The following is a 24,632-nucleotide window of genomic DNA, read 5'->3' on the forward strand; positions in this document are numbered from 1 at the left end:
ATCACATATCAATCATTATTATTCTCAAGGAATTATAGGTATAACTTCTTACTTACCTACATTACATTTAGTTTCAAAAGTTTTCATTGGCATCACTATTATATTATAAGAAGTCATAGTTGGTATCCTATTAAATTCCCGCTACACCAGTGATACCAATGTTACCCGTTTCTACTCTGTGACTTTCAACTCAAGGGCTCCATCATGTCAAATGTCAATGTCAAATTGCGATTTGTGAAACTAGTTACTATGCTTGTGTTATAAAATATAAATATAATTAGGTATTAGAAATACAATATTGAATATTTTGTAAGCATTGTGGGACTAATGGGAATTATAAACATTTTATTATTAATCAAATAAATATCACATTTTATTGATCTCTGGTAAAATTTGTACATGAATATGGACCAGGACGTCGCTAAAAAGCTTCTCCTTGAAGGGGGAACGTTTGTATTTCTCGGAGTACCTGAGGAGACGCAATTTGGTATCGATATGCAATGTTGGAATACAGAGGAAGATTTCCGAGGAATAAAGATGATTCCGCCGGGTCTTCATTATGTACATTATTCTGCTGTGAGTAAAGGAACCGGCGATGTATCACCAAGGTACCTTTTATGTGAATCTTTTAAAGAGTGCGCTAAAATATTAAAAATATCGCTATATTTTATATATAATCTTGTCCCCAATCTAAAATTAGCCAGCCTGCCTGTCTTTGCTCGAGTGGAATATCTGGAAATTCTTTTTTAGTGAGGTCTAAATGTGAAATTGAAATATTTAATTTTTTAAACTTAATGGTTTAAGTTGTATGATTACTATGCACTGGTCTCAGAAAGAGAAGAGTTTAGATTATAGTCCACTGGCCAAATGTAAATTGGTAGACTTCACACCCTTTGAAAATATCATAGAGTACTCTTAGGCACGCTGGTTCCCTCCGAATATTTTCCACCACCACCATTCAATCACCATTATAGCATGTGATATTTAATAATGTGTTTGATTCAAATATACTTAACTCCAAAAAGTTAGAGGTGCATGCCTGGGATTGAACCCTGAACCCCCTGGATAGCAGGCCGACTTCTTATCCACTAGGCTAACCCTATCCTTATATGTACAGATTTACTAAGTTTAATGTTTTCCAGGTCGGGATTTATGCATCACTTTAAAAAAAAAGAATTTCTTGTTAAAATGTGGGACAAGAATTTGGAAGACATAAGTAAAGATGAAATCAGTGATGAAAGCATCCAACGTCTTAAAGACAACTTGCTTAATTTGGACAGGCATTTGGCACCATATCCATATGAGATATGGCAGAAATGGCAACTTCTAACTTCACAAATCACAGGTATTATAAACTAATATAAAACTGTAATATATTTAGTACATTTTTGAAATAGACATTTATTTAAAACTGCTTCTCCACCAAGAATCTACAATATACAAAGAGCGTGAAAGTAAAATCTATTAATAGAATAGCTTACTTTTCATAGCTTAGCTTACTCTTACACATCAGAGCTAAGCTAAGCTAATAAAAAAGAGAAGTACTCATACAGAAATCCTTTGTGGAACTGAGTATTTGCTTCTAAAATACATTTAAGTTGAGGCTATTTATTATTAGGTAGCAACCACCTGAGCCTTCAATTGTCCACAATATACTATGACAAGTTGTTACATTGATAATATTGTATATTTTATTATTTGAATAGACTAACTCTTGAGTTTCATGCTGGCTCTGCTCAGTAGAATTTTCTTTCCGAACCAGTAGTAGAGTCATGGACGTAGCATAGGAGACACTACTTGTTGTACATGAAATAAATACATTTTGAATTTTGAGTGGATTTAACAAACTATTGTTTTACAGCTGCATTAGCAAAGAAACTGTCACCAGAGAGTGGAATTATTAGATCATCTGTGGAACTGCTCTCAATGAGTGATGAGGAGAGGCCAAAAGGAGTAAAATTGACTGAACCAAAAGAACCAGATACTAGTAAAGAAAACAGTGATGATTCTTCTGCAGGCCAGTCTGATGCTAAGAGAGTCAAAAGAATAACACAAGAAGAAAAAGAGGAATTAATGCTTCCCAATTTAAAACCTGCCCCTGGTAAAATTTTATTGATTGACTAAATAAGTTATAAACACATCAATATCAGTATACCTGTAAACTTATTGTATTGCAGGGGCTTCAATGCGGTTTACAGAAATACCTCGAGACAAGTATCCCCCAGGGGCAACTCCAGAAGAAATTACCAAGCACTATTTAGATCAGTCGTATGCCTTGGAGCTAATGATTGCACAGCATGATGAGTATGTGTTGGTTTTTATGTCAATAAAATCCATAAGTGTGTCTGTTTGTCTGTTAGCATTTCACAGCCCATCCATTTAACTGATTTTAATGGCTACATGGTTAGCTTGCATCCCGGGAACAAAAATAGGCTAATTTTGTCCTGAAAAATCAAAGAGTCCCCATGGAATTTTAATAATCCATTTTTATTTTCAAGGGCACAATTTATTTGATACAGATTATAGCACTTGGACACGGATACAGGCTACTTTTTATCCCAGAAAATCGAAGTTCCCATGGGATTTTTAAAAAGCTAAATTCACACGGGCGAAGTCGCGGGCATCATCTAGCTATTAATAAATAAATAATTGTTTACTAGCTGACGCCCGCGACTTCGTCCGCGTGGATTTAGGTTTTTCGAAATCCCGTGGGAACTCTTTGGTTTTCCGGGATAAAAAGTAGCCTATGTGCTAATCCAGGATATTATCTATCTCCATTCCGAATTTCAGCCAAATCCGTCCAGTAGTTTTTGCGTGAAGGAGTAACAAACATACACACATACACACACACAGACACACACAAACGCATACAAACTTTCGCCTTTATAATATTAGTGTGATTGAACTACTGAAATTAATCAATTCCAATAATTTCAGGCCGCTTCACATCATTGGTGAATTACAATTTTCGTTCTTATGTTTCTTAATTGGACATTCCTTGGATGCTTTAAACCACTGGAAGAATCTGGTCATTTTGATATGCTCCTGTGATGAAGCCATCCACAAATACAGGAGTTTATTCTTTCATTTCATTAGAACCATTGAAGTACAGATAGAAGAAATGCCAGAAGAATTCCTAGCTGACATTGTAATGAATAAGAATTTAGTTTATAAAAAACTACGGGAATTTTTCCGGACAGCATACATCAGCAAAGTTGATAGGAGACTGTTAACAATGATTGAGAGATTGAAGGAAAACTTAACTGATAAGTTACAATGGGATTTCACAGGTTTGGACACAGATGATGAAGATGAAAGACCTGTCATAGTCAAATTAAATGAAGCTACTGAATAAGTTTAAATTTTAGTTTATAATGGCAATGGCGATAGGCAGGAAACATAATTTGAAAACCAGATAAGTTGAGGTCTAAAGGTGCTAACATGGCGACTTGGAAGGTCCGTAGCTACTAAGTAAGCCGGTGCTGACACTGAGCCGGTCTAAGGGTGAGATCTATAGAGCGCGCTCTGCCTTTGCTTAGACTTAAGACAGAGTTAAAACGAGACAGAGCTATATCTCTCACATAAATCTGTCTCGTTTTAACTCAATCTTAAGTCAGAGCAAAGTCAAAGTGCGCTTTATAGATTTCAGCCTAAATCTCTGTCATCTGAATAAATTGAAGCACTGTAAAGCAATCACATATGGATAAACGACCTCGCGCGGAATGCGCGGCGTTGGCAGTATTTTTTTTTAAGTACCATACCTAGTACTTATGGTAATACTGTAATCATATCCACATCTGTATAGCATAGCATTTGCTAAGATTACATATTGTGTACTGTGTACAACAGCTGTAGATTTAAATTGACTACTTTCAAATGGAATTTTATGCAAATAAATTTTACTTTTATTCTGGTTTTTTTTTTTTTAATTAATCTAGTTGTATGAGTAAGTACTATAAATACTATTACTACTATATACTAGGTTTATGCTCTAAAAAACCTGGCCAAGTGCGAGTCAGACTCGCGTACAGAGGGTTCCCTACTCGGGTATATTACGTCCGACATTTTGCATGATAAATCAAAAACTATTATGCTTTAAAATAAATTAAAATCTGTTTTAGAATGTACAAGTAAAGCCCTTTCATATGATAACCACTTGGTATAGTTATCTTTGAAAATTAAAACATTTTTTTTTTCTGTGATGTAACCACAAATTCACGGTTTTCAGATTTATACCTTTACTTATAGGTTTTCTTGACAGACACGACGGACGGACGGACAGACAGACAGACAGCAAAGTGATCCTATAAGGGTTCCGTTTTCCCTTTTGAGGTACAGCACCCTAAAAATAAGAATCATTCAATAAAATATACCTACCCTACCTATTACTTATTAACAAATAGTTAAAATATATTTAGGAATTAATGAAACTAAAACAATTTGTCTTAAGGTAATTGCTATTTGACAAATCGCAAAAATGCTGTACTTTGAAGTAAATTGTTTATTTTTCTAAAGCATTAACAGCTATTAAATACATGCAATTAAAAACTTCAGTTTGTGAAGATTATAAGGGCCTTTTTTAATTTAGTATACATTATCCCAATAATAAAAAAAAACCAAGTTGAAAACATTGCTGTTCGCAACTTGTTCTGTAAAAGTTTTCTTTAACATCTTGATACTTTGAAGCCAACCTCCAGAAAATGATATGTTTAGGTTTAGCAATCAATTTTAACTGTTAGTTTTATACTAAATGTTTTTCGTTTCTTAAATAATCTAAAACTAACCAAAAAACTTCCTGTGCTATTTATTTTCTTGCAGGCGCTCTATGGAATTCAGTGTCCACTGGACTGTCATGGCGGAAGGACTGTGCGCGTCATTTCGTCGCAAAATATTATTTAAAATGAATATAAGCTTATTATTTTTGAATGAAAGTTGTGTTTATAATCGTTGAAAAATAAAATAGGGATTTTTTCATTTCTAAATGAAGCCTGCTTATATACTAAATTTTATTCTAAAGTTACGGTTTTACCAGGTAAATACTCGGAGGTTGTCATAGATTATGATGACAGATAGTAAGTGTTCTAAATAGGTATTATACCTATGTTAGGAGATAGCGCGCCTCGTTCCGGGTGCCGTGTTCCGAAATGGATTTCGTAGTAGTGCAAGTTTGGTGCAAGCCCCACATGACGGAGGGGTATGCGTCAGGCATTTCCTGTGTACAAAAAAAAGACCTATATTTCGGATCCATATTTCATCACTGACAATATGCACTATTCAAAGACTGTTCTTCAAGCATTGAGGAATTTTGGACAGAGACATCTCGAAGGTTCCCGAAGGCTGCCTGAGTTAGATTTGTCGGCTAGCTAGCTTTTTTCGAAATTGGACTTACTTAGCTGGATTGTGTGTTAGAGATTTCTTATGAGATATTATATGTACATAATATAACCATCATAAGGAAGCTCAGATTCATGCTGCGGGCAATGGGGAGAGCCTAAAGGTTGGAACGCCATTTCGGCGGCCGTGTTTCCTGCCATATATACCATAGATACCTGCAAGCCAAGAGTGAATAGGCATCTTCCAGGTAAGCGTGCTCCAACTTGGACCTCATCATTGCTTTCTTTAAAGCATGATTGTCGTCAAGCGCAAGCGCAAAGATTCAGGCGGCGCAAACCCGTAGCATGTGGAAGACCCTATTAAAGACCTATGTTCACTGTGGACGTCTGTCGGTTGATGTTGATGATTATGTCTTTAGTGCAAGTAGTTCAGTAGTTTCAGAGTTTATCGATAACAAACAAACAAACCTTTCCTCTTCATAATATATGTACTTAGTAGCGCAAACTTGGAAAAAATCTCGTGGAAACTCTTTGATTTTCCGAGATAAATGTCATTTTACCTGGCAGCCCTAATCAATTTTATCACTGATAATAATAACTAATTCATAACCGTTAAAACTAAGAGTCAAAATCTCGTTTTTCTAGTCGAGTTCCGTAGGCTCTTTGAACCCACCGCATTATTATCCCAAGAAAACCTACCATTAGATGTAGGAATAATGGAAAGAGGTCACAACCCTCAGCAATAAAGAATACGATGCGGAGAGAGATGTCACTCTCAAGGTCTTTAAATGTATCCATGCAAAAAACCACGTCGACTGGTTGCTCCGTTGCAGCGTGATTGAATATTAAACCAACAAACACACTTTCGCATTTGAAATATGGCCAGTGATTATAAGAAACAGTTTAAATCTCTCTCTGCTCTCCGAGAGACGTTAGGCAAAGTGAACACGAATTATGACACTTCTGTGTTCTTATACAAGCTTAGGTCTCTCAATTTTGTCAATTTATGTCAAATTTCTTTCTCAGATCAAAACCTAGTAAGTGGTTTAAATTCAAGAGAAGTTTAGGCCGTAGTCTTCAACAAGAAACTCGGCGGTTGCTCTTTTCAAAGATTTGATATACAATATTAAATTGCTTAAAACGCACATAACTGAAAAGTTAGTAGTGCGTGATTCCAGGATCGAACCCCCGACCTTCGATTAGGAGGCGGACGTTCTAACCACTAGGCTATGACAGTTTTTAAATTAAAGGGGTTTAAATATTTTAGTGTGAAGACTGGCCTACACATTTATTCATTAGATGTGCATCACTTTCTTTTTTAGGGTTCCGTACCTCAAAATGAAAAACGGAGCTCTTAAAGGATCACTTCGTTGTCTGTCCATTTGTCCGTCCGTCCGTCAAGAAAACCTATACAGTACTTCCCGTTGATCTAGAATCACGAAATTTGTTCTCGGATTTATTCCTTTACTTGGGCTATGAGAGTTGAGACCTATCTACCTGCCCATAATTCTAGGTTAACGGGAAATACCCTATCGGTTTTCTTGACAGACACGACAGACGGACAGACGGACAGAAAGACAGACAACAAAGTGATCCTATAAGGGTCCCGTGTTTCCTTTTGAGATATGGAACCTTAAAAACATAAGTAACCTTAATAACATATTGTAAGTATGCAAAGTATTTCCCTTGCAAGCCATATTTAACAGTTGACATGTAGAGGTCATTGACTTTTCCTATCTTACTTTTAAGTTTTAATGCATCATTAAGTATTTACTGTTTTGACATGGTATTTAGATAATGGGTGATATTTATTTTATTTTATCTAATTCCTTTGAAAAACTTAGTAAGGCGCATTAATCTATAAAAAACCTAGCCAGTTCATAGACTTACTATGTTTTAAAATGGTCAAAGCGACTTACTAGCTTTTAATTTTACTTTAATGTGGGTGTCCTTACAATACAACGGGACATACTATGAAAGTTAGGCTTATGACATAAAACGATTTTCGGAAAAATGACATTTACTTTGTTTTGATATGGGGCGGTCGATATAATTAGGTACTAGGGTAAAGGCTCAAGTAAATGAACAGATTGGACGTTTTTACATGTATTAAGAGCTGGAATAAAAAACCGGCTGATATACCTTTTTTAAATATTTTCTTACAAATTCTTACACTTTTTTCAATTTCAATTTCAAAACCGTGTTCCGTTCAAACCGTTCAAAAGTGTGTGTGCGTGCGTCCATGTGTGTGTGTGAGTGTGTGTGAGTATATACTTGTCTGTATGTTTGTACGAGTGTTTGTTAGTGTGGTATTGCGTTGTATAACCACATGAGTAGCGAACAGAGTCAAAGCTTCATACAAGCGCGCTACGATAGGTACACTACTACAAGCTTGAGGCGCGTGTGTGCGTGAGCACAGGCGCTACGTCGCGTACGGAGAGAAATCGGTTTATATCGGCTCGGCCTGTGCTCAAGCTCAGGGGCTGCAGTACACGTCGCGCGTCGTGTTTTCATTTAATTTAATGTTAATGATAATAATTTAAATAGTGTTTAAAATCTATTTTCTTGAACTGTCATAGATTTTGTTCAAAATCAATATCTAAGGATCCCTAGGATCACAAAACAGGATATTGTTACCAAATTTAAAAAAGTCGACGCCATTTTGAAATTCTTTGTTAATTGACCGATTTCGTTCAAAATCGATATTTAGAGCTCCCTGGGATCACGAAATAAGAAACTGTTACCAAAATTTAAAAAAGTCGACGCCATTTTGAAATTCTTTGTAAATTGACCGATTTCGTTCAAAATCGATATTTAGAGCTCCCTGGGATCACGAAATAAGAAACTGTTACCAAAATTTAAAAAAGTCGATGCCATTTTGAAATTCTTTGTTAATTGACCGATTTCGTTCAAAATCGATATTTAGAGCTCCCTGGGATCACGAAATAAGAAACTGTTACCAAAATTTAAAAAAGTCGACGCCATTTTGAAATTCTTTGTTAATTGACCGATTTCGTTCAAAATCGATATTTAGAGCTCCCTGGGATCACGAAATAAGAAACTGTTACCAAAATTTAAAAAAGTCGACGCCATTTTGAAATTCTTTGTTAATTGACCGATTTCGTTCAAAATCGATATTTAGAGCTCCCTGCGATCACAAAATAAGAAACTGTTACCAAAATTTAAAAAAGTCGACGCCATTTTGAAATTCTTTGTTAATTGACCGATTTCGTTCAAAATCGATATTTAGAGCTCCCTGGGATCACAAAATAAGAAACTGTTATCAAAATTTAAAAAAGTCGACGCCATTTTGAAATTCTTTGTTAATTGACCGATTTCGTTCAAAATCGATATTTAGAGCTCCCTGCGATCACAAAATAAGAAACTGTTACCAAAATTTAAAAAAGTCGACGCCATTTTGAAATTCTTTGTTAATTGACCGATTTCGTTCAAAATCGATATTTAGAGCTCCCTGGGATCACAAAATAAGAAACTGTTACCAAAATTTAAAAAAGTCGACGCCATTTTGAAATTCTTTGTTAATTGACCGATTTTGTTCAAAATCGATATTTAGAGCTCCCTGGGATCACAAAATAGGAACCTGTAACCAAAATTTAAAAAAGTTGGCACCATTTATAATTCTTTCTAAATTGACTGATTTCGTTCAAAATCGATATTTAGATCTATCGATCGATATTTAAAGATCGATATTTAAACTAGGCAATCACAACAAAAACAAACTTTACCATCTTGTTGAACAAATAACTATTGTTAATTAAATTGTATCCTCCAGTGCCAGCCCTACCAAAATAGTTATAAATTTTGCTCGCTTCTTAGAAGCTTTGCCTCTGTTTGCTACTCTATGGTATAACACCATGTTAGTAAATCTTAGTATATTTTTAACCGACTTTAAAAAAAGGAAGAGGTTCTGAATTCGTTGGTATCTTTTTTTTTTATGTATGTTCCCCGATTACTCAAAGACGCCTGGACCGATTTGGTTTTTTTTTTTGTTTGATAGGGTATACTTTGCAAGTGGTCCCATATAAATTTGGTAAAGATCTGATGAATATCTTTGAAGATGGAGAACAGAACTCCTCAATGGATAAGAGCAAATTCAATTTTTTTTTTAATGTATGTTCACCGATTGCTCAAAGACGCCTGGACCGATCTGGATTTTTATTTTTTTTGAAAAGCTAGGTATACTTTGCAGGTGGTCCCATATAAATTTGATGAAGTTCTGATGAATATCTTCTGAGATGGAGAACAGAACTCCTCAATGGATAAGAGCAAATTGCTCGCGATCAGTGTAATTGCTTAGTAAACAGTAGGGTTTTAGCTGGGCATGGCATATTATTATAGTACAGTGGGGCCACTAAAAATTTTGAAATAAAAAATTTTCAAAATAAAAATAAAACCGACTTCAAAAACCACAATAACTTAAATTATTTTTTACTTTTTAGTGTTTGTGATTTTGAAGTCGGTTTTATTTTTCTTTTGAATTTTTTTTATATTTATTCTGGTATTCTGCTTTCTTGGATATGGATCCCTCTTGGGTATCCCCATTTCTCTCTGTCTTTGGTACTATCAAGCTAATTTTCTCTCGCGATTTGCACAATAGCATTAGACCAACGCGTCTTCGGTCTACCTACCTGTCTTTCTTTCATCTGTAAAAATCGATACAATATGACCATTTGCATTTCAGTTTTAGGGCATGTCTCAAGGTGTCTGTAGGCTTTGTCTTTTTTCTTATGTCTTCAATTCTCACTTTGAATATTTTTTGCTTAATTTATGCACCTTGCCATCGCCCTTTAGCAAGTCACTATTTCTTTTTATATTCTTTGTCTGGACCCATGTTTGGCTGGCATAGGTAAGGCATGGCAGGATGCATGTATCTATAACGGATCTTTTAAGATGTACTGGGTAAGCTCCTTTTATTCTTTCCTTTTGTGCCCAGTAAAACAAGCATACTCGGGCTACTTTGAGAACCCATTAGCAGCTAACAGCAAGGCCTGGACTCAAATTTTTATATGTGGAAGCTGTATTTCCTCGTTGCGTTTATGAGCAAATAAGAATAGTTAACTACTTTTACTAAAAAAAATTTTTATAATTTGGCGCAAACCATCTAAACACCATGATGATTATTATTTCTGCATTGTGAATATTACCAGAAGAAACAGCAAAAAAAATTGTTCCAAGCGGCTCTATTGTAACTTGCAGTCTTCTAAAACAGGTTTTATTTATTATTATTATGTAAAATAGTTTTTGATTTATCGCGCAAAATGTAGAAAAAAATATACAATAAGTCAAAAACTGAAAATCTGACATTTTTTTTAAAATTCCAAGGCGAAAATATACTTAAGAATTTATTAATAGGAATCGAGAGTTTATGCACTAGATAGAGTTCGTTCATTCACTGAAATTCCCAGTTCATTTACTGGCAATTTATCCTTTTGTTAAATAAAATAATTTATAATAATTAATACCACGCATTTTTTTGCGTTTTTGATATTTAAATAATTTAAGAGTGTATACCTACTGTGTATAGACACAGATAAAAAAAAATATAAAAATTATATATAGAACGATTCTCATATATCTTAATTTTAGGTCAAAGTCAGGGTAGTCCTTATTCGTTCATGTACTGGATCTTTTACCCTCCTACGTCAAAATACTAAAAGTCCGCGTAAATTTCGCAGATTGAAATGTCTGCTTGATTAATTGTCAATAGAGGGTCATGACATGTCAAAATTGCTAGTTTGAAGGGGAAATCGTCAATGTCATTCGCATAGGTTTTCCTCTTAAGTTTTATTTCTAAATTTTTTTATAAAACAATCAAAGGAAAAGAAAAGTATTATTTTCGTTTCTTGATCACTTGGTTCAGAGGCCTTTTGCTGTTATGCTTTTCAAATTTTGCCTTTTTAGCAGTAATTGGCGCACCTGAAATAAGATTGTTGTTTTTTTAATTTATTTAATAAGGGTTACTATTTCATAATAGGTAAACTGTTTCACAGAAATGACTCAGTAGCAAGGCGCGGATGGCGGGTAGGGTAACATTTAACTACAAATCAACGAATTGAATATCCTACCATACTGCACGCATCAATCGCATCTTATTCCTACCCCACAAGCCATTTCAGTCAACCAGAACACTTATAATAAATCAGGGACCAAACAAACTTAAAAATTACGATACCTATATGAAAGGGTTTTAAGTGCCAGTTTTTTTAAAATTTCCATAATAATTAACTAATATGTACGCTTTAAAATACTCGGCCGAATACTGCAAAGCATTATACGTTAAGAACGTCATTATTATTCTGATTTTTTAAGTTTTGTCCAATGTTCATCCAACAATGTCAAAACAGTCAGCGTTTTAAGCACTCTCAAATTCTAAGATCGTCAGTTTTTGGTCGTCAGTGCCATATTAGTTATTATTATGTATAAACTTTTTAAACATACTTTGAGCGGGTTTCCTTTTTACTGAATGGGTTTTTAAGTTTTCTTTGTCATCTTTCTTTTGCTTGTTGATATTGACACCAATCCCCTTATTTTTAGAGCCCTTAGCAGTCCTGAAAATGAATATTTATTATTAACCATTATTTTGTCTGTCCATTATAGGTATTCAAATGTAACTTACTTCTTACGAACTGTTTTGGTTATCTCTTGTATTTCTTCACCTTCTGATTCACTTTCATCACCAGATGATAATTCATCATCATTTTCCCTTTCAATAATCTTCTCAAATTCATCAGAATCAAAATCAATACTACTGTCACTATCATCAGATTTCTTAATGCTCACATAATTCGCAGGTCCCTTTTTTACTTCTGCTTTCTGTGATTTCTGTTCCTTTTCTTTTTGTTGTTTGTTTTGCTGTTTTTTATTCATTTTGTTGTTTCCTTCCTGACTTTGTTTCTGCTTACCTTGGTCACTTTTAACTAATTTTTTTTTGACTAAAGTTTCGCTAGTGTTAGATGATTCTTTATTCCCAATTTGCTTATTCTTTCTTTTATTTGTGTTTACATCAAGCTTTATTGCTTCAGGTTCAGATTTCATTACCTTTACTTTTTCTTCAGACTTAGGTTTAACTTCTGTTTGTGGAATAATCTCATCTACATTATCTTTCAAAGCTTCTGGAACATCAACTGGCTTGAAGAAATCATAGTTAATACCAAGGTCACTCAGTTTCTGCTTAGTTTTGGATAAACTGAAACATTCAAACAAAATTAAATTGTCAAGTAATGTTTGCTGACCAAATGCCTTCATTATACAATGCAATGTGTATATTTATTACAAAATTTTATCTAACACGTTCAACCAAGTGACATCAAAATGTGTTCATTGGAAAGATAGGCCCCATGTGAATGCCAAGCGGATCAACTGTTTAAAATATATGGTTTTTACTACTAAGACATACAAAACTCACTTTGATAGTAGCTTTTTTGCTATTTTTAACTCTTCATCATCAGTTTTATCAGCATTGTGTTTCTGAAAATATTTACATTATTATAAAAGTTTTATGTACTTTTTATCCTGAATTCACAATGAATTTTTTTCACAGGAATGGAAATCATTTATTTCGCTAATAATATCAGACTGCACCACAGCAAAGTGTGGTAGGGTTTAACTAGTGAGCCTATAATAAGTATATTATAATTCATATTAGTTGAAGACATAATATTAACAAGAGTTAAAATACACACCTTTTTGAACATTAATCTTTCATCACTTGATGGGTTCTTTTGTGAATTCCATTTTTTTCTCTGAGCACTTTTCCTTTGCTTATTAGGTGGGACATATGCAGCTGTAAACATACAAATTGCTCATTTATGTTTTTCTTAAAACAATGTATATTACTTGTACTTTATACACAACACTATGACTGTAGACATCATGATTCATGACCAGTGGTGTGCACAAGGTTCAAAGAGAGAATAGACATTAATAGGGCATTTTGCCACTAGCAGTGCACCAGCACGGGACCAGCTAGGGTCAATGTTGCTCAATTGCAATTGATTGATATTTTTTGTCACAACTAGATGATGTCCCTCCACCACCACCATGACCACTATACACTACTACACCTACTATATACTAGTGACTTAAAATAGATACATTCATCATCATCATCATAGTCCAGCCCACTCATGGGTTACTATGAGCATGTCTCCTCTCAGAATGATACATTACCTTTAATTAATCTTTTTCCCATAAGATAATTATTCATAGTCTCAGCCACAATTTCTGCAACAGCAGGTTCTTTGAACTCAACAAAGGCAAAGCCCTTTGAGTTGCCTGTGCGCCGCGACCTTATCACTCGAGCATTAGTGACTACTCCAAACTGTTTGAAGTATTCAGTCATTTGTTGCTGGAATTTTACAAACAGGTTCCATGAATATCTACTAGACAAAGGTCAAAAAAGAAAACACTGAACTGATGTTAAAACTACCACCCTGGGTTAAGTATTTATAAGTATATTTTTTTATTCAGATAAAAGTCAGCCTTTAACTGCAATCTCAACTGGCAAGTGATGATGCAATCTAAGATGGAAGTGGGCTAACCTGGGCGGGATATGACAGTTTTCATTAAACCCATATTCCTTTGGTTTCTACACAGCATCAAAACAGAATGCTAAATCGCTTGGCTGCACGGCTTTGCCATTAGGGCGGTAACTAGCCACGGCCGAAGCCTTCCACCAGACCAGACCAGAAATTACAAAATTCCAACCTCATGCTGGGAAACGAACCTGGGCCCTCCCACGAATAAGACTACAGCTCTTACCATTGCGCCAGGGAGGCCGTCAATAAAGTCATAGGCTTCATTTAGTAAAAACATTTGATTTAGGTTTTTACAAATCCTGTGGGAACTCATTGATTTTCTGGGATTAGTGGATGCCTGCTACCTTTTCATACATAGGGTACTTAGCCTATGTATGAAAAGGCCTACATATGCAGATAGACACTTTTGCATTTATAATATTAGTATGTAGATAATGTTTTCATAATTTCAATATTTTTATTTCAGCAGCCTTGTTATATGTGTCATGGCATGTACTGACACAAGTCTTTTAATAAAATCTATTGCATAGTTTGGGAGTCATGAGGGAAGTAATAAATATACTAACCTAATAAACCTTTCACTGGCCGGTAAAAGGATACAGAGTAAGAACATAGCTTAACCAAATTTAAGTAGAATTTATAGTGACTTCAAAGCATAGAGCTTTCTTAACTAACCTCATAAAAGCCATGTGGAATATGTGATAAATACACTAAACCTCGACTTTTACTTTTTTTCACTTTCCCTTCCTTTCTGACTGCATTGGCTTTATCTTTTATTACTTTAGTTTCATCTTTTATTACTTCAGTCTCAGGTTTCTTATCCTTCTAAAAAAAATATTACAGATGTAAAAATATAACCTCAAATCGGTTACAAGTTCGTGGTTCTATTTTGTGCTAAACCAACAAACCTTAAGTAATTTCTTCAAGCCTCGTACAGATTTCACAAAATCTTTTTGTTTAGAAGAATCTAAAGCAACACTTTCATCCATTTTCGATAAAAATTTAATTATTTTAATCGAAGGGACAAGACAAATAAAATAACCATAGACACAGATTAGACAATACAGGATACCAAAGAGTATGTAATCAAACGTTTTATTTAGGAATTCATGGATACTACAATGTTTTTTTAGGACTTCGTCTGTGTTGGCGTTTGCTGGCGCGCGTGTGGTGCTTTTTTGGAGTGTTTTTTTTTTTGTTATAAATGGCTGGTTTTGTATTTTACTGGTGTTTTTGGTGGTGGAACTGACTGGGAAGCGCTTTAAAAGAGCGAAGCGCGTGTGTCGGTGAGCGCCGGCACAGACGAAGTCCATAATTAACTATATAGTTTCCCTATCTTGTAAATAACTACAAACTTGACATTGGCTAATCTGTGTAAAGCCAGACGAGAGAGAAAAAAAAATGTTTTTTTTTCTTTCTTCTCTCGTCTGACGACTTTACACAGATTAGTCAATGTCAAGTCTGTAACTTTATTCTTTATTTACAATACAAGTCCACTAGACTACAGGCCCATGTTGAAAAATGGATGGGTCATATGAACCACCAGGTGACGTATACAGGACGATATAAGAGCATAAAATAATAAGATTCAGCACTATGCCGTCACTTGTAAGCTGTCCAACAGAGTGCTGGTGAGAATTCAAAAGTGCAGGTAGAGTGAGTACATTTTGGTCATATATTTTTGTACGGCATTTTTACCATCGATAGATCCATGAAAAATAATAAGAAAGCGCGCAGTGCCGTAAAAAAATGGTGCGCCACAAAGTCAGTAAATTGTTTGATTTTCTGACCTTTTCCGGGGTAAATTTGGTCATTTAATTCTGTACGGCACTAGTTTCATACTGTTTCAATACAGCCTCTAATCCATTATTCCGCAACGCCGTACAAAAATCATGCGACAAGGGGAAAAAATTGAGGGTAGCAACCCCCTCTCTTTCCGTGGTCCGGGGGGTGATTTGAAAAAGTACGGCTTTGATTCCAAAACATTATCTAGCACTCAAAAGTACTATTAAAAATAATGCCGTCAAAAAATTTGTGTTCATTTGAATGTGTATCAATAATTATCTTAATTTCATGGTATACTTGATTTTTAAAGCTGTAAAATCATTTGACTCTGTACGGCAACTTTTTTTTTAACATGATAGTGTAAAATACTATTGTTGTATAGTATTGCCGTTCAAAAAAAACTGTTCTAAAAAAAATTATAGAGAAATACAAAAACTGAAATTTTTCAAATTATTGCAAAAGTTTAAATATTCATAGATTAATAAAATATAGCAATTTTCTACGCTTTTCCCTTGTTTTAAATAGTATTAAGATAAATAAATTAGGAAAAAAATATGCCGTACATTTTAATGCAGACCATATCTTTTAGGCTAATGAAAATGACGTTACCATTTTAAGGGTGTAGTACTTTATGGCCATCTGATACTGTACGGCATTAACATATTTTTGAAGAGAACAATTGATAATATGATAAAATCACTATGCCGTCTAACTGAAGTGAACGGGTGTGTATATAATATCCACATCCCCTACAAACCTTTGGACCAACGAAAATGTACGGCATGTAAAAAAATATTATCTATGCATAAAACACTTTCAAAATAAATTAATTTTATGTTGTTTCAAATCACCCCCCGGACCACGGAAAGAAAGGGGGTTGCTACCCTCAATTTTTTCCCCTTGTCGCATGATTTTTGTACGGCGTTGCGGAATAATGGATTAGAGGCTGTATTGAAACAGTATGAAACTAGTGCCGTACAGAATTAAATGACCAAATTTACCCCGGCAATTGTCAGAAAATCAAAAAAATTACTGACTTTGTGGCGCACCATTTTTTTACGGCACTGCGCGCTTTCTTATTATTTTTCATGGATCTATCGATGGTAAAAATGCCGTACAAAAATATATGACCAAAATGTACTCACTCTACCTGCACTTTTGAATTCTCACCAGCACTCTGTTGGACAGCTTACAAGTGACGGCATAGTGCTGAATCTTATTATTTTATGCTCTTATATCGTCCTGTATACGTCACCTGGTGGTTCATATGACCCATCCATTTTTGAACATGGGCCTGTAGTCTACACCACCAAAAACACCAGTAGGTAAAACAACACAAAAACAAAAAAAAACCCACTACAATTTCATATTATACATTTAAGACGTATTCTGTGAGTCAGAGGCCAGAGCACAGAGTACTTTGTAAATAATAAATATCAGTGGATAGTGGCCAAATAGTGGCACAGACCTGTGGCACAGACAAAGACAGACGCACAGACCAATAACATATAGGATAACGGCAGACCAGTTCCTGCCAGTTCCTTGGTGGCTGGTGCCTGGTGGTTCCTTGTAACTTGGGGCTTGGACAGACTAGTAATTCGGCACTCGTCTGTGGTAATCCCGGCAGTTCGGCACTGGTCAGCTTTCTTTCTGGTCGGTGCTGCTCAGTTTACTGGTATCAGCATCATCATCATCAGTTTACTGGTCCAAGGAACATATTTATGTTCATTATAATATTATCTTTTCTAGAATAGCCGGTGGTGTTTGATAAAGGAAAAGTTTTATTCAGATACAGGCCAGATACGTAAAAAGTGCTTCAGAAATTGTGACAATGGCGACCGGTAGTCTTAATTATTATATCCAAACTGTGGAGAGAATGTATAGGCTTTTTCAAGGAGAAGAGCTTTCACAGCTTTTATCTCTCAGAGATGCACATGTTGGCAATAACAACCTTCGCTCTAGTGATATCGCCTCGCTAGTTGAAGGCAATTGTGTAGCACCGCTTGATGAAGTGATTATTTGTCATTTGTTATGTGTGAAGGTTAGTTTTTTATTAAATTCTGCTTCAATCTCAAAAGTCTTGGACTAAGAGCCCCTGAGGGCCAGATTTAGGTCTTTCATAAACGCGTGGGAACTCTTTGATACTCCGGGATAAAACGTAGCCTATGTCCTGCCCCGGGATGAATACAAGCTATCTCTGTACCAAATTTCGTCAAGATGGGTTAAGCGGATGGGCCATGAAAAGCTAGCAGACAGGCAGACACTCACATTTATAATATATAAGTATGGAAGTATGGATAAAAACTAAGTTTCTATGTGCAATGTCTCCAACACAGAAATGATCAGCGACTATGATGTTTGGATCATGGTGACTTTATAGGTACTTAACAAAGACTTATAAAACCTTTTGTCAAAGTATAGTCTAATTTTTTATATTTTCTTTGGAAAAGTATTATAAATCACATCATGCATTGCTAGATAGTATCTAGCTAGATAGAGGAAAGGGATAGTTTAGCACCAATGCTATTTCATATTAACTACAAACTCATAAACTAAATGTTACATCATTGCAGGCCCTCTATGACAAGGAATATTTAGAAGCGTACAGTCACCAAAGTCAGTGTGTGGTGGCGACTGTGAAGATACTGCAGAACCTAAAAGAGCAAAACTGGTGTTTGCCGCTCATGTATACTGTATGCTTGGATCTAAGGCTTGTTGCACAGAAAGCTGAAGCATTCACAAGTAAGGTTTATTATGTGTTCATTAGTCACTATTAAATCACTTATAAATTATTTATAAGTGATTTAATAGAGTTGTAAGGAGTTGTCTAGAAGTTTTACAAGAGACTCCGGTCCAGCAGTGGATATGTATTTGTTGATGTTGATGACAGCAGTGTATTACACAATTCTAATAAAAAATTAATCCCTTCTGTGGTTCTTCCATTCTACGCGACATTGGTGAAGTGCATTGTGCTGGTGTGGCACTACTAAGAGCCATTATATTATACAAAATAACAAGAATGAAAAATTAATGGCCGTTTTTATGTTAACATTTTTTAATGTTTTAAGTATACACATAGATTGATGAGGCTTCAAGTGTAACCTATAAATCATTATACCTAAGTTGCGCGATGCCATAGTAGGTAGCACATAAAAGGTATTTAACATCGGCTTTTAATTGTTACCTCGGGTTCCTCACTATTCCCATTTAGATTAAAAAAATAGGACACCAAATTAATGAAATACCTAGAGCAGTTTTTGAGGAATCCATGCAGTAAATTGGTTCAAAATACATTTCAAAAACCACTCACCATAATCTTTCTGAATAATATGAATAAATCTCATGAAACTATAAATCGATAACTGTTGTACCGATATTACAATAAAAAACGTAGCGCTGATATTGACTGCAAGAAGCCCTGTGTAGTGTATGGACTTGCCTTCTAGATGTTTGACCCAAGTTGACCTTATGGATTTTTTTTTAATCTGTCTATTTCATTGTGTCAAAACCCCTCTACTATTATTAGAAGGGACCTGCAATGAGGAATAGCATAAATAAGCTTATAACAAACAATTTTTTTCCAGCACAAAGTGAGGGCAAGATCTTAGAAAAGGCTGCTGAAAGTCTACTTTCATGCTTCAGAGTTTGTGCTGCTGACAATCGAACATCAGATGAAGAAACAAAGAGACTGGGTATGTTATACCTTGTCAACCAACTTCTTAAAGTATATTTTCGGATCAACAAATTACATTTGTGCAGGCCACTCATACGAGCTATCGACTCTTCCCCGCTCTGGGACCAATTCCCACTGGCGCAACAAGTAACATACAGATATTTTGTGGGCCGAAAAGCAATGTTCGATTCTGAGTACAGTGCTGCAGATGACTATCTGTCTTTCGCCTTCCAAAATTGCCATAAGGAAAGTCATAAAAATAAAAGACTTATTTTGACATATTTGATACCAGTAAAAATGTTGCTTGGATATATGCCAACAGAAAATTTGTTGAAAAAATATGACCTGTTGCAGTTCTTGGACTTGATAACCATGGTTAAAAATGGGGATTTAAGAGGAATTGATAAAATTATGGAGCAACATGAATCTTTTTTCATCAGTGCTGGCATTTACTTAATTGTTGAGAAGTTAAAAATTATAGCATACAGGAATCTATTCCGGCAAGTTTACCTTGTGGAGAACAATCATCAAATAGATATAGCCAGTTTTCAAGCAGCTCTACAAATGGTGGGACAAGAGCATGTAGACTCTGATGAAACGCAGTGTATTGTAGCAAACTTAATATATGAGGGAAAAATTAAGGGATACATTTCATACCAATATAAGAAAGTTGTTGTAAGCAAACAAAATGCATTTCCTCCACTCTCTAGTCTTTAATGTTTCCCGTAATGTACCTATTTTCTGTAACCTATTTTTAATCTTTCTGTTAAAAATAATCTGTTCCTGTGCTTATGTTCCATCCAACCAATTTTTTCTAAAATAAACATTAATTAATTCTAGTAACTTTTTAATTTAATTGGAACCTTGTATTATAAGTAAATTAATTATTATGGAAAGACTTCCTATGCGTGGCTTATTTAGCACATATTTATAATGTTTTTAAGTAAAACACCAATCACATTAATACTTTTTTATTAAATTTATATAATATGTTTCAAAGAATAATATAAATATTATAAATTTACGCCGATTCTTAGCATCAATCCAAACAATGCTGAATTTAAGTCTTGCAGATATATTTTTAGATTTTAATAGATTTCTCTAACTCTTATCCCATTATAATGATAGATTTTTTTTAAGATTGAAAGATAATACTGTGGTGTACTTTTGTTAGTTGTAACACTATCCAATAATCTGTTATTAATCTTGGTTTCCATTTGGGGAAATTCCCAGACAGAGAAAGGTAGATGAGGGACAGTGATAAATAGAAGAAAGCTGAAAGAAGCCAGTATCCATATTTTTTTCTGGATGTAGCCAAGCAAGAATGATGGTGATGTTTGGCTTATGCAGTAACAAATGGCATGCCAAATTATTGATATGTTTTTTAATCTGATATGCTATTTTAATGTTCAAAATTAATTCAAATTGGATTTATATTTTACAATAAGTATGTAATGCTAAAAAAATGGTACATAACTTCCTTAATTTATATTTTAATGTGAGATTATCATATTGATGTGTGGGGGGAAAAGGCATTGTACCTTTCTTCTTTCTAAGTACATCACAGTATTTGAAGGTATTGTAGAAAAATATGTTTTAAAAGTTTGAATAGACCTAACGAAATAACATTAAGTATATTATGTATAATTTAGTATAAATAGCTTAAACTAATATGTACTTATCTTCTAAATATACTTTACAGATGAGGTGGAAAGGCCAAACATGATTTTTGTGAGTTACCTACATATTTGAATATTGTAAAAACATACAATTTTGCTAACATACTATAAGAAAGGATCTTAATACAATTTATACGTAGATAAGGGTGTAGAAAAGTCTGAAAGTCGAATATAAATTGATACTTTAAAATGCATAAAATATAATAAGAAGAGTACCTAAGTAATAATAGATCCGTTTTTGCTTTTCATTGGCAAAGCCAATAAACACTGACCTCCACTAATACAAGATCGCTGGACTTGCAATTGGCAGACAATTGCTGACCTGTTTTTGAAACAACTTCATTTTCGCCATTTGACGTTGATAGCAACAGTGGACGTACTCTGAGTCAATAATTACTAGTAACGAGACGACAAAAAAATCCGGCACCAAAAATAACTGCAATTTTATATGGCACAGCTCTTCCAGCGTATTGTAATATGTCAACTACAATGCTCATAAAATAGATTATGAAACAGTTAACACAATACAAATATGTAAAAATAAATGAGCGCTCTACCCTACTAAGTGAGTAATTACCAAAGACATCATTCATATTCATATCTAACCATACTAATTTAAGTTAATGAATTTTGCTATCTACTTTTTTCCTAGATAAATACTAAGTACATAATTGTTCAAATAACTGCAATTATTAGACATTAAAAGTAAGTACTTATAGACGTTGAATTTAAACAAACGATTTTTAAATATTGCGACAAAAAAGTTTCAAAAGGAAAACTATTTGGAATATGTTAGAATTTCACATGCAAACCAGGAAAGGCATCGTGCCGTTTACCATTCGACCTGTAGGTACATTAGGTACATAATTATCAGGTATGTATTTACTTTTTCATAATACCTTTATAAGGATCTCTTCAGGCATAGTAAGCAACTTAGATTAGGGTTTAGGTATATGAATATTAGACGAATAGGTAACACCGACCTATATTCGGCGATATATTCTTATCATTGCCATTATATTATATTATATGCAAGTTTTAGAAACTGCCATTTTTTTAATTTTTGAAATGTCAATTAAGTAGATAAGTTCCTATTGTATAAGTACATCTGGCAATTTCTAAAAAAAAAAGATTTACAAATTACATACAATAGCTAGTCAATCTTATATACTACGCTTTGGCATTTCCTAATGTTATTAATTTTTAAGAGAAATTAGCGGAACTTAATACTAAACGCAGATAAAAATAAAATGGCAGGAAAGTTACTAGTACCTACAGCTACAATTCACGGGCGGACCGCGATGTGGTAGATTGGGGGTTAGCTTTTGACCGCGCTACGACCAGTCCGTCTGTAAATGGAAGAGAAAAGCAGCAGGCCTATACCGTGTATGAAGCCGGTCTCCACCTTGATACACGATCAAGTTTGCAATGGAGATGAAGAGGCGGCGTCCAGTCAGCTGATGGCCATACACCGTCAAGTGTGCATGATATCATGTACACTCAAGTTTACTGGATGCTGTATCAAGTCCGCTGCAAACTTAACCGGTAAACTTGATCGCGTATGGTCAGTGAAAACAAAGGAGGATCAGATTTTTAAAAGGTGTCGTGATAATGTTTTCATGATTGGTGTTGGAGTTCATCTCTCCGCACGGCTTAGGTGGAGACGGGCCTTAGTGGCTTTATAATTTAGTTGTACTACACTGCGAAAACTGTCTAGCTGACAAACCACAAGGCAATTTGTTATTGGCTAACTTTGATAACCAACTGGAAACAGATGAATGAATTGATGCATTAAATTTCAGTGATAAACACCGATGGTGTGAACTCCGTCACTATTTATTTGATGATGACGACTTCGGTGATTTTAGGTTTTATAAAAATCTCATCGGATTTTCTGGGACAAAAGTAGCCTATATCCGTATACGGGATGCTAACTCTTTACCAAATATATAATGCCCACGCCTACGCCCACGGTGAATTACGTTTTTACCTACCGATGGGCCGGGAAAAGCTAACGAATAGACAGACAGACTGACAAATACACTTTCTTATTTAAAATATTAGTATGGATATTTGTTGAATACCGTGGAGTAGGTACAACTAAATGACATAGCCACTGAGATCCCCTTAGCACGATTTTATCACTTTTCTACAAACTCAATTATTGTGATTGACTGAATTTATGGCTTTCTTACCGGAGCTGTACATTTTAGCCAATAGCGAGAGAATCTCAGTCAATCAGAACTGATTGCAATCGTCACACAGTCAAACTACGGTGCTAGACCTCCTGCTTCAGGGCGGTGGGTCCACCAGACCCTCACTTTGGGATTCGAGTCGGAGTTACAAGTCAGGTCCGGATATAATGAATGCCTAGCTTTACATTGTGTCGTGTATACTTTAGTTTCTTTCGAAGGAGAATTTGTGCAGGGGACCTTTCAGGAGCTCATCCTTGTAAGCCGCCAGGATCGCTCGCGAGACGCTCGGTTCTAATGCACTTGTCTCCAGAAATTGGTGCATCATCCTGAGAAAAAAAGAGCAATTTGAGTTTATCTAACCATCTTTTGCAGTTATAGTCTCGTAATTAAGACATTGATTTTCTATTCGGGAGGTTGAGGATTGAGGTCCTTACCTACCCGAAATCGGAGTTATGTGTGTTTTAAGGAATTAAATAGAGCTTGCTTTAAAGGTAAAGGAAAACATCGTGGGGAAACCTGCAAGCCTGAGAGTTCTCCATAATGTTTGTGTACGCGTTATTCAAAAATATATTATTTAGTAAATTAGTTTCTAGCACCTACCTGTTAGATGGATTAAGAGCAAGGCCCTCTCTCGCCTGCAGCAGTTCGGGGTGGTCGCTGATGGTGTCTGTGAGCGCTGCCATCATCACGTCTGAAAAGATGAACCATATTGCTTATGTAGGTTTGTGTGGGTGTGCAATAAAGTATTCAAGTAAATTACCTATGCAATAAAGTGCGTAGAAGCTCAGGTGGTTGCACGAAGAATAAGGATTAGGTTTGATTACAAACTAAGTACTTGATAATCAACTAATCAAATGTGCTCAGGTAACTCACCGAGCACTTTCTTCTGTATGGTCCTGGAGAGCTGTCCGCGTTCAGCCTCCAGCTCGAGGAACGACATGAAGCGCTGCGTGGCCGCGCGCGCTGACGACGGCTCGCGGGCCAGGGACTGAGAGAACATCATCTAAACGAAAGAGTGACGATAAAAGATGGATAGCTAGTACACTAGACGGCTGCACCTAACGCATTTTTCAGTACCTATACTGAAATCCAATTAACCTCATTAGCACTGGGTCATGTCAGCGCTGACCTCGGCTGAAGTCAACCGTTTTTTTTCTTCGTAACGCCAGATTCGTCAGACTTTATTTACACATTCCTCATACGCATGGCTAAGGTTTGGAATACTCTTCCACGATCAGTGTTTCCTACCAATTACAATCCGGGTATCTTTAAAACAAGAGTGAATAGGCACCTTCTAGGTAAACGCGTCCCATCTTAGACCACATCATCACTTTCCATCAGGTGTGATTGTGGTCAAGCGCTTACCTATAGTGAATAAAAAAAAAACACATTGAAAAATGCGTTCCGTA

At 35.2% G+C, this 24,632-nt stretch overlaps 4 protein-coding genes across 7 annotated transcripts in view; 2 read left to right on the forward strand and 2 right to left on the reverse strand.

Moving 5' to 3' along the window:
* Window positions 1–236: 236 nt before the first annotated feature.
* LOC123867550 (protein AAR2 homolog) lies at window positions 237–3,908 on the forward strand. The gene is made up of 5 exons (XM_045909634.1): window positions 237–608; window positions 1,143–1,345; window positions 1,862–2,101; window positions 2,178–2,304; window positions 2,938–3,908. The coding sequence occupies exons 1-5, from the start codon at window positions 400–402 to the stop codon at window positions 3,353–3,355; spliced, it is 1,197 nt and encodes a 398-aa protein (XP_045765590.1). The 5' UTR covers window positions 237–399; the 3' UTR covers window positions 3,356–3,908.
* A 7,235-nt stretch (window positions 3,909–11,143) lies between these two features.
* On the reverse strand, window positions 11,144–14,961 carry LOC123867548 (MKI67 FHA domain-interacting nucleolar phosphoprotein-like). The gene is made up of 8 exons (XM_045909631.1): window positions 14,800–14,961; window positions 14,567–14,716; window positions 13,524–13,701; window positions 13,037–13,137; window positions 12,760–12,821; window positions 11,971–12,540; window positions 11,793–11,902; window positions 11,144–11,270 (listed from the first exon to the last, which is right to left on the reverse strand). Exons 1-8 carry the CDS (start codon window positions 14,878–14,880, stop codon window positions 11,185–11,187), a joined length of 1,338 nt encoding a protein of 445 aa, XP_045765587.1. The 5' UTR covers window positions 14,881–14,961; the 3' UTR covers window positions 11,144–11,184.
* A 2,019-nt stretch (window positions 14,962–16,980) lies between these two features.
* Window positions 16,981–20,188, forward strand: LOC123867551 (PCI domain-containing protein 2 homolog). Of its 4 annotated transcripts, none has more exons than XM_045909637.1 (4): window positions 16,981–17,001; window positions 17,426–17,717; window positions 18,250–18,418; window positions 19,261–20,188. In XM_045909637.1, the coding sequence occupies exons 2-4, from the start codon at window positions 17,508–17,510 to the stop codon at window positions 20,064–20,066; spliced, it is 1,185 nt and encodes a 394-aa protein (XP_045765593.1). In that variant the 5' UTR covers window positions 16,981–17,001; window positions 17,426–17,507; the 3' UTR covers window positions 20,067–20,188. The 4 variants fall into 4 exon arrangements, with proteins under 4 accessions (XP_045765593.1, XP_045765594.1, XP_045765591.1 ...); XM_045909638.1 differs by having other exon boundaries at window positions 16,981–16,997; XM_045909635.1 differs by lacking the exon at window positions 16,981–17,001 and adding an exon at window positions 17,021–17,351.
* A 116-nt stretch (window positions 20,189–20,304) lies between these two features.
* The window catches only part of LOC123867547, a 48,091-nt gene continuing 43,763 nt past the window's right edge, over window positions 20,305–24,632 (reverse strand). The window contains exons 12-14 of the mRNA XM_045909629.1: window positions 24,097–24,226; window positions 23,824–23,914; window positions 20,305–23,549 (exon numbers count right to left, since the gene is read on the reverse strand). Of these exons, the coding sequence (XP_045765585.1) occupies window positions 23,426–23,549; window positions 23,824–23,914; window positions 24,097–24,226 (345 nt within the window). The 3' untranslated portion in view covers window positions 20,305–23,425. The remainder of the gene's footprint in view (window positions 23,550–23,823; window positions 23,915–24,096; window positions 24,227–24,632) is intronic.

Source organism: Maniola jurtina, chromosome 8, assembly GCF_905333055.1.
Source record: "Maniola jurtina chromosome 8, ilManJurt1.1, whole genome shotgun sequence".
Taxonomy (NCBI): Eukaryota; Metazoa; Arthropoda; class Insecta; order Lepidoptera; family Nymphalidae; genus Maniola; species Maniola jurtina.

What these genes read in the sequence shown, in the direction of transcription:
- LOC123867550 (XM_045909634.1), top strand. Translation starts at nt 400, where the DNA reads ATGAATATGGACCAGGACGTCGCTAAAAAGCTTCTCCTTGAAGGGGGA. An exon ending in TCTAACTTCACAAATCACAG is followed by an intron (nt 1,346 to 1,861) that starts GTATTATAAACT and finishes ATTGTTTTACAG; the next exon opens with CTGCATTAGCAAAGAAACTG. An exon ending in ATGATTGCACAGCATGATGA is followed by an intron (nt 2,305 to 2,937) that starts GTATGTGTTGGT and finishes CAATAATTTCAG; the next exon opens with GCCGCTTCACATCATTGGTG.
- LOC123867548 (XM_045909631.1), bottom strand. Translation starts at nt 14,880, where the DNA reads ATGGATGAAAGTGTTGCTTTAGATTCTTCTAAACAAAAAGATTTTGTG. An exon ending in GCTTGAAGAAATTACTTAAG is followed by an intron (nt 14,717 to 14,799) that starts GTTTGTTGGTTT and finishes TATTTTTTTTAG; the next exon opens with AAGGATAAGAAACCTGAGAC. An exon ending in GGGAAAAAGATTAATTAAAG is followed by an intron (nt 13,138 to 13,523) that starts GTAATGTATCAT and finishes GTATGTTTACAG; the next exon opens with CTGCATATGTCCCACCTAAT.
- LOC123867551 (XM_045909637.1), top strand. Translation starts at nt 17,508, where the DNA reads ATGGCGACCGGTAGTCTTAATTATTATATCCAAACTGTGGAGAGAATG. An exon ending in GTCATTTGTTATGTGTGAAG is followed by an intron (nt 17,718 to 18,249) that starts GTTAGTTTTTTA and finishes ACATCATTGCAG; the next exon opens with GCCCTCTATGACAAGGAATA. An exon ending in GAAAGCTGAAGCATTCACAA is followed by an intron (nt 18,419 to 19,260) that starts GTAAGGTTTATT and finishes ATTTTTTTCCAG; the next exon opens with CACAAAGTGAGGGCAAGATC.